This window comes from Corythoichthys intestinalis, chromosome 4 (assembly GCF_030265065.1).
Source record: "Corythoichthys intestinalis isolate RoL2023-P3 chromosome 4, ASM3026506v1, whole genome shotgun sequence".
Classification (NCBI taxonomy): domain Eukaryota; kingdom Metazoa; phylum Chordata; class Actinopteri; order Syngnathiformes; family Syngnathidae; genus Corythoichthys; species Corythoichthys intestinalis.
Genome location: NC_080398.1, coordinates 52,598,462 through 52,612,286, shown reverse-complemented (window position 1 = coordinate 52,612,286; position 13,825 = coordinate 52,598,462). Strand labels below are relative to the sequence as shown.

General features: G+C 42.8%; 1 protein-coding gene across 4 annotated transcripts in view; it reads right to left on the bottom strand.

Annotated features, from left to right (window-relative positions):
- The window catches only part of dop1a (DOP1 leucine zipper like protein A), a 52,189-nt gene that overhangs the window by 15,995 nt on the left and 22,369 nt on the right, over positions 1 to 13,825 (bottom strand). For all 4 annotated transcript variants that reach the window (XM_057834211.1, XM_057834209.1, XM_057834213.1 and 1 more), the window contains 8 exons: positions 9,055 to 9,577; positions 8,073 to 8,356; positions 7,845 to 7,997; positions 7,663 to 7,763; positions 7,320 to 7,576; positions 2,424 to 4,548; positions 597 to 708; positions 215 to 397 (listed from right to left, as the gene is read on the bottom strand). In XM_057834211.1, the coding sequence (XP_057690194.1) occupies positions 215 to 397; positions 597 to 708; positions 2,424 to 4,548; positions 7,320 to 7,576; positions 7,663 to 7,763; positions 7,845 to 7,997; positions 8,073 to 8,356; positions 9,055 to 9,577 (3,738 nt within the window). The remainder of the gene's footprint in view (positions 1 to 214; positions 398 to 596; positions 709 to 2,423; positions 4,549 to 7,319; positions 7,577 to 7,662; positions 7,764 to 7,844; positions 7,998 to 8,072; positions 8,357 to 9,054; positions 9,578 to 13,825) is intronic.

Sequence of the window (13,825 nt, the reverse complement as noted above, 5' to 3'; positions counted from 1 at the left end):
AAACCCAAAAGAAAAAAAAAACATTAAATCTAACAGTGGCTCTGTGAAACACAAATCAACTAATTATGTCCAGATACCATTGGAAAATTTGAAAACTTATGTACTGTTGAACACCTCTAATCTCATTGATGGAATACTCTAGGACCCTAAATCGGATGTTGCTATGTTACAAATACAGTATGGCTATGACAGGATACATTGTGCTTTTATGTACCTTCGTAGAGCCCAAATTGATGTTGGAAGTGAAAGCAGCAGAAGCAGCAGCTGGCTTTTCAGAGCTGTCAGCATGATGGAGGACACTCCACAACAGTGTGACAGAGGACATGATGGTGTGAAGGATGGACAGGATGCCTGATCGAGCCTCAGCCAGGTGCTTCTGGTCAACACTCACTTGTAACTGAAAAGTGATTAGTAATTAAGACACTCAACAATATTGTTCATATTTAACCAAAATTTTATTGTCTAAAATGCAGTATGTTGATATTCCTAAAACAGTGTAACTAGAAAGAAAATACAGTAATAGTATTTTCAGCATTGATTTGGCAAAAACGTTGGGGGTTGCGGTCCTTCTATTATATGGTCTACAGCACCCTCACCTGGTGATACTGAGAAGTGGGATCAAGTAGGCAGTAGTGGATGATTGCAGTAATCCCCTCTAGTACTGTCAGGAACAAGTCGGGAGGAATACAGAGAGCCATCCACTGGGGTCTACAAAGGAGAAAAATGACATGTTAAATTGAAGCTATTTAAGAAAAGGGGGGAAAAAAGTGACTTCAACCATGAGGTGCTAATTACACAAACACAAAGTATATCAGGTTTTATTCATAAGTGGTGCAGGCTGCCATCTGACGCTGAAAACATGTTTCACGTGTAAGAGTCTAATAGTCTTGATTGTAAAATTAATATTTTTCCATTTATAAACATAAAATTTATAAACAGAGCCCCCCCCCCCCCCCATTTTCTATTTGATCTAAAGAGCTTTAATGTGCCCGTGACACAAAAAAAGCATGTTTATTTCATATTACACGCGGTATTTTTTGCTCCTGAATTAAATGGCCTGCTTGTATGTGTGTGGAAGCGATCAATATATTTATTCTATTTTTTGAATCCCACACCATTAAAATGAGTGACTTCCGGCTCGAGTCTCGGGTTGAAGAAGAAGGCGAATGTGATGTCAGCCGGGTAACCATCTCACAATCCAACTATTACTATATAGCATGTAGGACTGCGGATTCAGCTGATTTTGCGGATTAATTCATGAATTTTTTGCATCAATCCGGCCCAATGTGCTGCAGGCTTTTTTTGCTACACCAGGGAGAGTGATGTGAGGCTTTTTGGATTTCCAAAAGATCCTTGTTCACCGCGATGGCCAAAACAAGTCTAAATACCGAGAAACTGCTGGTCAGACAAGGTAGCATCGGCTTGTCGCACACCCCCCTTGGTCCTCTTTGCGTGCCCGCCCACATAGCGCTTTGCTCGTAATGGCCCCGAGCAGCCCGCCGCTCCGACATCGGCCGGTTTGTCCACCAAGAATACGCTATTTTCGGCGTTCATTCCCCTCTCTTTGCGACGAACACTGCCTGCACGCTGGTGCCGCAGCAGAACGTCGAGCCGTAACTTGCTCGCTGCTGGGGCTGGCCTTTCAATGAAGAAAATCAACCCCACAGCCGTGAGTGACATGAGTCGGGGTAGTTTTGTGTGATTTTTGTTTTCGAAAGGCAAGAAAAAGACTTGGAAAAGCCGCTTGGTTCGGGTTAGCATGTCGGCTAGCTGTCACGCCTCCTTTTTCGTTTCCACTCTTTTCCCCGTCTCCGAAGCCGGGGCAGGGAAATGACAAAGCAGGACTAACTCCGGTGGCATATAATACCATTCAGGAGAGGAAGAAATCGGCAGTTTTGGCCATTATGCGGTACTTTTGCCCTGTCGGACTGAATAAATGCATTTTGAATATTTCATATTCCATTTAGCACAAGACTGTCTTTGTCATGACCATACAATTTATTTAGCAATTAAGGACAAATACTTAGATAAAAATATCCTGTATAAATATTGAGGTAGAGAGATTGAAACGATGATGATATTTTGCTGCTCTGTTGCATTTTCCCCGTTCTGAATCTTCCCCCTCAATGGGCTGAATTCTAAATCTGCTGAAATTGTTACCTTGCCGACGTCATCATCCAGCTGGGGACGATAGAGTGACAGGCAGGGCTAAACGGCAGATTAAAAGACTAATTTCTCGTCATCTGCGCTTTGCCAAATTGCTGTATAGAGTCGAATGGTCTCAAAATATGATTTTAACTCACATAATAATGCTATTTAAGAATTTGTTTTATCCTTTCACAGGCACTTTAAGATGCATTCATAACTAAAAATATAATGCATGACTTGGAAATCTGCAATATGCATGGAATATTTGTTATTACCTGATGTCAGTAATCCCAGTCTCATAGCGGTACTGGTGTAGAAGATTGTCCAAGTTTCTGCACAGCTGCAGGGTGACTGATGCAACCACCCTTCTGAGAATCCTCCTCATATATGGCAAGGTGGCTGTGATGAGTCCGATCCACTGAGGATGCATTTTACATACATGGTGCTGATGCAGTGCCCTGATCACAGCACACAAAAACATGCCCTGTGCAGTGATCGGCTGTCCATGAAGGTACTGTAGTGATGTCATTGGCTGCTGAGGGTTGACATGCTCCACTTCACCACCTAAGACTTCAAACCCAGTTCCTGTGCTGCTACCTGTTCCTATACCTCCTGCAGCTCCTGCAGTTGGTTCTCCTCCTTCTTCAGGTGGTACAAGAACTCTGTGCTCTAATACAACTAGGCTTTGAAGCAGTCTTAATAATTGGGACTGGACTGCACTACAACTGTCCATTTGGTCCTCTGAAAAGTTGATAACACTGTCCTCTGACAAACCTTCCTCCACTGTAGATATGTTAACACCGGCTGACTGTTGGTCATGCCATTTCTGGGCACTGAATATAGAGGAGAGCAGGCAATGGAGAACTACCTTCTGAACTTTACACTTGGATAGGACGTCATAGATGAAACTAGCAAATCCTTTTGCTGACCCCCCTGTGACTTTGGCCAGCTCACTGAAAAGAAGAGTTAAGACCTCTATACTGGTCAGCTGCATGGCCCGGTTCCCGGCTAAGTCTTGAGGACCTGCCTTCACATGGGCAGAGTAGAAGCTCCTTAGGAAGTACAGACATAGTGATATGATAATTTCCAGATACATGGCACTGCGGAAAGAGTGGGAGTGGGAGTCCTGTGGGATGGGGCAGTAAAAGTCTTTGCCCATGACAGAGACCCTGTGACGAGCTAGGAGGTTTTGGAGTAAAGATAGTTGTGGGGTGTAGGTATTATTGATGCTAGTAGTAGAGATGGCACTTACGAACCCTGAGGGAGCAGACCTTAGCATGGCAGCAATTGCTGAAAGTGCATGCAGGGTCCTGGAGGAGTCATATAACTGGAGATAAAGAAGAACATGCTGGTACAGAGGATGTATATTAAAACGAGGTGGAACAGAAGAGGATCTACGTCCTTCAACACTAACACCTCCAACATTCACACCTGAACATCCACTGGGTGAGCCAATGTCACTTTCAATTTCTGAAACCTCACCTTCCCCACAGCTGTACCAGTTCTCTAGATCGAGGCTATCCCCAAAAAATATACTCGGTGTTGGCATTTTTTCAGCCTGGCTTGCTGCCTTTCTCTGCCTTTCCTCTTCCTTCCTTTTGGACTTTTTGGTCTTGGGCTTAGCCCCCGTGGATTTGTCCGTCAGCTTCACCATGATTTTTCCTTTGAGGCTGAGTTGAGTGCTGCTATGGCTACGTTTACGTGCTTGAGTGTTGTCCACCTGCAAGTTCTGGTCTGAAATAGCCAAGTCTGAGTTTTCAGGTAATGTGACAATGGAAGGTGAGGAACTATGACGAGTGATGCCCTCTCTGTGCTTCTCCTCGGACACTACATCAGTTGAAGGGACACCAAGGAATTCCAGAGTTCCTTCGGCCAGCATCTCTGGCAGAGTCGGTTGGTTAGAGTTATGACAAGGTCTGGAGTCAAGATGGGGGCCAGTGGACATTTCTGAGGAAGTGCTCTCCGAGTCTGATTGAGGCCAGTCTTCGGACTGAGTTGGCACATCAACAGACTCTTCAGCTACTAAACTAAGAACATTTTCAATAAGCTCATTTACAATAGAGAAAACAGTCTCTTCTACTGAATCTTCAGACAAATTATCTGATGAAATGTGCTGCTGTTCTGAACTGTTGCATGTGCTGTTTACAACCTCAGGGTCATCAAAACTTTCATTTCCCACTGGTGATGATTGGGAACCAGTTGATTCAGAAGAATGAGGCTCCTCCTGCTGCTCAGCAGACTGAAATCTGCCAGTTAGTTGTAAATTCTCACTGCTCAGACTCAGTATTGAAAGACTGTCACTAAGAGGGTTCACAGTAAGGCAAAATGGCTCCATGTCACCGATGTCAAGGACTGGGAAGTCTCCCTCCGTCATGCGGTCCCCTTGCAAATGACCGAGGTCTAATGACAGAAACCAAAAAGAGAGTACAACATTACACAATGACGTAAGCAAAGAAATGATTGCTAATTCGTCGTCTCTACATAATATCTAATATTAAAGATACTGTAGAACAGGGTTCCCCAAGCACCGGGCCAGGGGCCGGTACCGGTCCATGGCTCATTTGCTACCGGACAGCAGTAAAATAATAAATAATTTGTTAATGACCGCAATCTGGCCTGTGCCTCTTGACATATGACTCATCAGAGGGGGGATTTCTGTACGTCGCCCTCTATTGGTTGGCTGCCATTACTGGTGTGTTAGCACACCTATAGCAGCTCAGGATCAGTCAATGTAAACAGTAACATTAGCTGCTGTTGGTTAAGTGCTGCGGGCGGCACCTCAACAATGGCGGACCGGGTACTTCTGGTCGATTTGGTCAGATCAGTCAATAGACATAATAATAAAAGTGGATAGGAAGTTGTCATTGAAATCCATTGGAGCCAGCATCTAGCGTATACTGTATATGTTTTATATCTATGTGCGCTTGTCCTTGATAATAATGTAGGGGCGTCAGATTTGGTCCCGGAAATAATAAGCCCATACGTTCGCAAAATAACTGAAAAACAGCCATCTTTGGACAGCTTTTTTACAGGGAAAAGGCCAACTGCTTAGCCAGAAGCGGAGCCTACAACCAAGTCCATTCTGCATAATAACCAGATATTACTCATCCATATTAGATGAAAACAAGAATAATCCTAGGTTTCTGTTCAGCACTGTAGCCAGGCTGACAAACAGTCACAGCTCAGTAGAACCCTCTTTCCACCTACTCTCAGCTGTGATGACTTCCTAAAATTCTTTAACAATAAAATCTCAACTATTAGAAACAAAATAGATGAATTACTTACAACTATTAGGTCTGTCAAAGCACAGACTGAAAATTCAGAATCTCATATAAACCCCTCTATAATATTAAATAACTTCACCACTGTAGACCAAATCGACGTAACCTCAATCATTATGTCCTCTAAAACATCAACATACCTTCTAGAGCCAATCCCAACCAAACTTTTTAAAGAGACTCTGCCTCTGACTATTGATATTATCCTAAATATAATAAATACCTCATTAGTAACTGGCCACGTGCCACAGTCCTTTAAATATGCAGTTATTAAACCTCTCTTGAAAAAAACCTACTCCAGATCCTGATATTTTAGCCGATTACAGACCTATGTCAAATCTACCCTTCCTCTCCAAAGTCCTTGAAAGAGTGGCAGTTAAACAAGTATGTCAGCACCTACAGGACAATAGTTTATTGAACATTTCCAGTCTGGATTTCGAGCTCATCATAGCACTGAAACTGCATTTGTCAAAGTAACTAATTACTTCTTACTAGCTGCTGACGATGGATTAGTATCGATCCTGGTTCTGTTGGACCTGAGTGCAGCTTTCGACACAATCGACCATATCTATCTATATCTTACCATAATATCTTACTCTCTATTTGCCCAGATAGTCACTCTGGACAATGTGAGGGTAGCCTCCAGCACAACAGTTAAAAACCTCGGAGTTCTATTTGACCCAGACCTATCATTTAGAGCTCATATTAAACAAACCTGCAGAACAGCCTTTTTTCACATGCGCAACACAGCACCCCTGTACTCCGAGCCCTTCACTGGCTTCCAGTCGAGTTTAGAATTAAATTTAAAATCCTCCTTCTTACATTTAAGACCATTATTGGTTTGGGGCCATCTTATCTCACAGATGCTCTGGTTCCAAACCGCCCAAACAGAACACTTCGTTCTCAAAATGCAGGTCTACTGGTAGTTCCCAGGGTCTCAAAAAGTACAGTAGGAGCTAGAGCCTTTAGTTACCAAGCTCCTGTCTTATGGAATCAGCTTCCAGCTAATATTAAAGAGGCCGAAACAGTCTGTACATTTAAGATTAGTCTAAAAAAGTTCCTATTTGACAAAGTTTATGGTCAGCAGAGGGGAGGGGCTATCTTTCAGCTGCAGCCGTCTGACTATCCTGACCCCTGGCTGGATGGACATCCTCGTTGCCCCCAGCCCCCCGTCTCATCTGGCTAGATGGACCCCCTCATGTTCCCTCACCCCTTTGCATCTCTACAAACCGGAACTCCTGCTGCTAATACCAATCATCAGTTCTGGTGCATCTATAGCCTGTCCGTCCTGGGAGTGGATCTCCCTAGACTGTGGTTCTCCCAAAAGGTTTCTCTTTTCCCACTGGGTTTTTGGAGTTTTTCCTTGCCGCCATGGAGGGTCTAAGGATGGGGGATGGCCAGGACATGAACTCATCTAATTCATCTACTGTATCTGACTGTGTATCATATTGACTCTGCAAAGCCCTCTGAGATAACCTTGTTGTGATATAGGGCTATACAAATAAAATTGAATGAATTAATAAGTGGCTAAAAACTAGCAAACAGGGCAACAAAAGCGAATGCACTGCAAGTATCATACCTCGTGGCGAACCGTATTACTAAAGCCAAGAAACCTTTAACGATTGGAGAGGAACTCATTATGCTTGCGATCAAGGATATTTGCCATCAAGTTTTAGTAGAGGCCGCAAGAAAAGGTTGATTCAGCGTATGGTGAGTTACATTTTCCCTGTACTTAATGCTCATTTTTAGCACGTTGTGTTATTTTATATTTAATGTAATTTTCTGCCACACATTGCCGGTATGTGAAATAAAGGCCCCCATCACACCGTGATGCAAAAAAGTTTGGGGACCATTGCTGTAGAACATATAATTTGCTAAAACAAGTTTACTTACTGTCAGGGAAGCCAGGGTCTCTGGTGTCTATAGGTTCTTGCTCTGCCAGGCCAGGAAAGACATGGGTCCAGTGCCGCTGGGCTTGTACTTTTTGAATGGAAACTCTATGTGTCTTTGGGTGCAGTAGAAGAAGAAGGAGAGGCTCTAGTACCCGGGCAATGTCATGGCGCTGAAGGACCTGATTAAGCCATGCCCGGCCAACTGAACTTGTACACGGATCCCAATAACTTAGGCTGTCTAACATGATAAAAAGAGATCTGTCGGGTTAAAAAAAAGAAGCCAAAAGAAAAGCTTTAGAGGAATAGCTAAACATTCTGCAATGATAAACTGCATGGTAACGAACCTGTCAAATGTGCGATTAAAAGGAGATGATTTGGTCATGTTTAAATCCCGTGTCAAATGCCACAGCACAGAAAATTTCACATGAGCTTCAAGCCGAATTCTCTGAAAGAAAATTTACTTCAGGCATGGTCTTCATAGTGACACAGTGTTTAATTACGTGAAACTGACTTGCAGGACACTGACCTTGTCGCGGTGCATGAGCTGCTGACTGATCACATCCTCACAGATGCTGGAAGAAGGTACAAGGTTGTGGAGCTGATAGAAGAGCTCCACACTTCGTTGATGGTGCTGTGGCGTTCCTTCACTCAATTGATCCCACAAGATCAGAGCCACATTCTACGCACATGCAAATTAAAGCGACATGGGAACATTGTGGGGACAGACAAATGATAGCTCAAATGTGATTACTACCTTGAAGAAATCGGTCTTGTTTGCAATGTACTTAAGAATTCCCTGAGTGAGTGGGGGCCGGATAACAACAGCCACTCGACCTTGGCTTGGACTCATGGGCGGGGCAAACTCGGAACTTCCACTGGATGCCACCGTCTCAGCAGTCACCATGGCCACTGACTGGGTGAGTCCTACAAGGTCCATTAGCAGAGAAATGGCTACACCTTGCAGACAAAAGCTGCTTGCCAAACAGGAGGCATCCATTAGTGTCTGCAGCCACACTGGCAGACATCCCTGCTCGCCGTCTGCCAATATACAGTAAAAAAAAAAAAAAAAAAAAAATTACTTTCATTCTTTACATAAGTTGACATGTCTTCCCGAATCAACTGTATGTTTTTTGGCTAACACACACATCAGACACACGATACCATTCATGAACTTTTTTTTTTTTCATGGACATACGACATACTCAGGTGAAACGTGTTTTTCCCCCCCAGACTGACAGGCGCAAAAAGGGCGCTTTGGTGTCCTTACCAAGACTAGAGTTGGTGAAGTTGTTCAAATCTGATAAAGATTAGGAGTTTAACCGATTTGGTAGTGATTTGTAGTGAGATTGAGAGTTTGGTAAACAAGTTATGGTGTGTTGTTTAGGCTATAGTTATTGGAATAACTGTTAAAATGTTATGAGATGCCCAAGTCTGTTATTCTCCATTTTATCAGTTATTACCATAATGTACAAACTAAAAACTATAAAGCAAGTCTGTTATTCTCCATTTTATCAGTTATTACCATAATGTACAAACTAAAAACTATAAAGTGAGTTTAAAACTAGAACTCCCAGGATTTTCTGTCCCACGCCCCTCGTATATGACATGGTAGCACTCATTCACTTTTACAAAACACGCCTGACTTAACTAGTGAAATGCGTCAATAATAAAGCCCTGGTTGCAACTATTGAGTAGAGCCGTGCACCAGGTTTCATTAGACACGTAATGACGCTTACCATACTTTTGCTCTTGAGTGGGTGAGGCCTTCAGGTTCCCCTCTGCAATGTATACTGGAAAACTGGAACACTCTAAGAACAGTTGGCAGGCAGCAGTAAAAGCAGAAACACACTCTTTCTGCACCATCACAGGATCTGGGCATGAATCAGTCTGGTCTTCATGCCCATGTTGGGGGCTCTCTAATACAAGGCTGGATGATTGTACCCCCATGCCTCTGTCCATCTTGTCCTTGTCTACTTGAGTTGAGGTAATATACAAGGTAATCAACCGAGAAAGAAATTGTTGAAAGTGTTCCAAGCAGCACTGCATGACTGGTTTGTCCACAGGTTTAGGCTGAGAGGGGCCAGAGGAACGAATGCCTGTTTTCTGAGGGTGAGTGTGATTCTGTAGTTCTGTATCGGAACCGTTCTCATTGTATTGTATAAAGTCTGCGAAGCCACTTTTGGGTGAGCGATTGGGTTGATTTTCTACATCTTTAAACACCTCCCCACTTGCATGTGTTTCCAGAGCTACAGGAAGTATCTGAGGAAAGACAAAAACATAAAAGAAAACTGTTACAGTTCCATCTTTCATTATTTACGCTGTTGCAGTATAGATACCTGTACATGGAACAGAAATTCACAATATGACAAACGCACAATATATTGAAGCCCTGTTTTTTTTTTCACATGTATTCAACAAATCTTTTTCCTATTGGTGGTTAATGGGTGTAGAATGTTTGCACCTACACCATTACAGTGCCCACACCATTTTCTTGGCCCACATTCACCAATTCACGCACACATTCATACACCATCAGGGAGTGCTGTTGGCAAAGCGCTGCCATTCTGCGATTTAAGGTTCAGCGTCTTGCTCCAAGGACAGTTTGACAGTGGGCAGTCAGAGGGAGTGAATCATTGAATCACTGACTCTTCAGTCACTGAAAAACCCGTTTCAAGAGCAACTCCAGGGTTTGAAATTTTCATGGCAGGTGCTTGTCCACTGTGAGAGACGATCTAAAAAAAAATAAATAAATAAAAAAATCCCGAAATCACAGTGCATGATTTTTTTAAACAATTTATTTGTATTATATATACACTGCTACAAACAAGTATTTGAACACCTGAGAAAATCAATGTTAATCTTTGGTACAGTAGCCTTTAGTTACAATTACCGAGGTCAAACGTTTCCTTTAACTTTTCGCCAGGTTTGCACTGACTGCAGCAGGGATTTTGCACCACTGGTCCACAGAAATCTTCTCTAGATCAATCAAGGTTTCCGGGCTGTCACTGAGAAACACAGAGTTTGAGCTTCTTCCAAAGATTTTCTATTGCGTTTAGGTCTGGAGACTGGCTAGGCCCCTCCAGAACCTTATTATGCTTTTTACGAAGCCACTCCTTGGTATTTCTGGCTGTCTGCTTCAGGCCATTGTCATGTTGGAAGACCCAGTCACGACCCATTTTCAATGCTCTAACTGAGGGAAGGAAGTTATTGCCCAAAATCCCACAATACATGGCCCAGGTCATCCTCTCCTTAATATCGTGCAGTCGTCCAGTCCCATGTGCAGAATAACACCCCCAAAGCATGATGCTACCACCCTCATGCTTCACAATAAGGGATGGTGTTCTTGGGATGGGACTCATCGTTCTTCTTCCTCCAAACAACATGAGTGGAGTTAAGACCAAAAAGTTCATTTTTCATCTCGTATGACCACATGACTTTCTACTATGACTCCCCTGGATCATTCAAATGGTCATTGGCAAACTTAAAACGGGCAAGGACGTGCTGGTTTAAGCATGGGAACCATCCATTCCACGCAGGATTTTAAACCATGACATCCTAAACCCCTTTCACATACTCCAAAACACCGGGAATATCGCAGGACTTAATCATGCAGCAGTTGTGTGTCGACTGACATGGCGATTACGCAGACATTTCACGGGTCGCGTCCTAGTATCATGTCCAGGACTTTCCCGGGAAGCAGTGTGCGTGAAAGCAGGGGTTAAACTCCTGGGTCACAGAACGATGGCTGATGACTTAATTATCACGTCGGGCCAATGGTCACTTCCTCCCTCTTCGCAGTAAGACTAAAAGCGGCAAACAAACATTGCAAATATAAATATAGCAAGCTGGAAATAGCTAAATTAAACTGAAAACATAACAAAATTAAAATGTCATTTATTACGTTCAGGTCGGGGTTCTCTCTCTCTTGCTTTTTAAAATAAATATATATTTATATGTGTATACTAAAATGATGTTTGAATGTAAAAGTAAGGAAAACTTGTTATAAAATAAATTATTTGGATAAAAAAGAGAAGGTGCTGTATGGTCATTGCTGAGCCAGAGCCTGCCATGCGCTCTCTTTTTAATCTTACCCCTCTGCGAGTCCGCAAAACTGCATCTGTTTATTTATACTCAATAAACTTTTCCAGCATTTTTTCATTGTGTAAATACATTTATAATGATCATAAAAATATGTGGACTAATTAAACATTAAGACAAAAGACAGGCTTTTATGCATAGGCTTCGTCACAAATGTGATCACACAAAACGCAACCAGTCCGTTTTCCCCAAGCAGCAAGAAGTGCTCTGTCCATGTCTGACTGGCGCATCCCTTCCCTTTCCTCTTGAGTCCTCACAACTAAAATAATTTCGGGGGGTTTTCGGGCTCAGGCCTATAAATAAAACATCGGCCTGCAAATCAGGTTAATTAATCGGGCTCGGGCCGGGTCGGGCTTTAATACCTGCGGACCCGGGTCGGGTCAGGCTGGATTTTTTATACCCGATCTTACCTCTAGCTTTCATACAGTCTTGAGCTTAAACTGGCTGCAGTGACATTGGGAACGCTCCCTCTGGAACAAAACACGATTTGACCAACATTGTGAAAGCCGATGCCGACCAAAAATGATGTAATATCTGGGTTATAAAATCGTGTCTGCAGCCCTCCCCGCACAGAGAGCGCCAGTGGGCACCACGGGTCAAGTCTGTGAAAGCGCCAACCCGCTTCATTCTCGGGACATGTTTTTGTGCGTGAAAGCACTGACACGAGTAAATCCCGCGTCACCTTACATGAGAATTTCCCTGGATAGGTGTGTGAAAAGGGCTTTAGTGTATTACCAACAGTAACCTTGGAACTGGTGGTCTGAGCTCCTTTCAGGTCATTGACCAGCTCCTCCAGTATAGTTCTTGGCTGATTCCTCACCATTCTTAGGATCATTGAGACCCTACGAAGTAAAAATTACATGAAACTCCGAGTCCCGAGGGAGATTGACAGTCATATTTAGCTTCTTCCATTTTCTAATAATTGCTCCAACTGTGGCTCTTATATTACTAAGCTGCTTGGCATTTGCCTTGTAATCCTTTCCAGCCTTGTAGAGGTCTATAATTCTGTCTCTAGTGTCTTTGGACAGCTCTTTGGTCTTGACCATGTTAGTAATTGGAGTCTTACTGATTGTATCGGGTGGACAGGTGTTTATATGCAGCTAACCGCCTCAAACAGGTCCAAAAGTCAGACTCAAAAGGTGTATCTGCATTTCACTTATTCGTTGGACTTTTTAAATGTTATAAGCAGGTCTTTGAGCCTCACAATTCTAGCTAAAAGACAGGTGTTCAAATACTCATTTGCAGTAGTATAATACAAATGAATTGTTAAAAAATCATACACTGCGATTTCTGGATTTTTTTTTCTTTGATTGTCTCTTATAGTGGACATGTACCTACCATGAAAATTTCAAACCCACTCATCATTTCTAAGTGGGAGAACTTCGCAGGGTGTTCAAATAATTATTTTCCTCACTGTACACCAGGAACAGTGAAACATGTTGGAACAATTACAGTATTTTTGTTTCTATTTTTATTTTTTGTTAAATGACTTAAAACTGTAAATGGCTGGTTACCAGTTAAGGATGTACCGCGCCTCTGACCCAAAGTCATCTGGGATAGGCACACCCGCGGCACTAGTGAGTAAGTGCCGTACAGAGAATGGCTGGATGGATTGGTGGATAAAACTGCCCTGGGACTTTTCCCAATCGAGTCAGCCGGGAATATTTGGAACCTGGACTCAGATGGCAAGGTACAGTAGCATATCATCCATATGCTCCTCAGGGTGGGGGAGGGAATAGTAAAAAATATTTGTTGGATGTATGAGGCATGTTTTCCACTCTGTTGGAGATAAGTACAGGGTATTTTTTCTTTTCTACTTCCAAAGAGAGTAGAGGAGAGCTGGGCTCAGCTGTTTGTTAAAAGTCATCTTTCTTTTAACTCCTACGGTCTAGAATCAGTTCATGTAACCCAAACATCTCTGAACATGGAACAGCTTGACGGAATCCTTAAATCATGCCACAATGCACTCGCTCTCACTTAGAACAAGAATTGCTTGGCACGGACCAGGAAGACCGGGAAAGCCAACATGTACTCATATCTTTTGTCTCACGGTCATATGGATGGGAGGGATGATCATCAAAGCCCAAAACATGCAGCTTCAACTATCTTAATTTAGTTGTTTTTTGTTCGTTTTGGCAGGGAACTAAATTAAGAGAAATGGGTCAGCAATCTCAAACTGGACTAGCAGAAATAAAACACAGTGATGGAAATTCTATCATATTTTGGGAGGACCTAAGGGGGGGGGGCATTTTTTTTAATGAGTATTGGCTGGCATTGGCACTAACAATTCTTTATGCCCACAAAAAAAAACAACAACAAAAAAAACACTTTTTTTCAAGGCCTTTAGCTTGCGCAAAACCATGCAGACATATACCTAACAAATACTGTACAGTAATTGGTGACTAAACA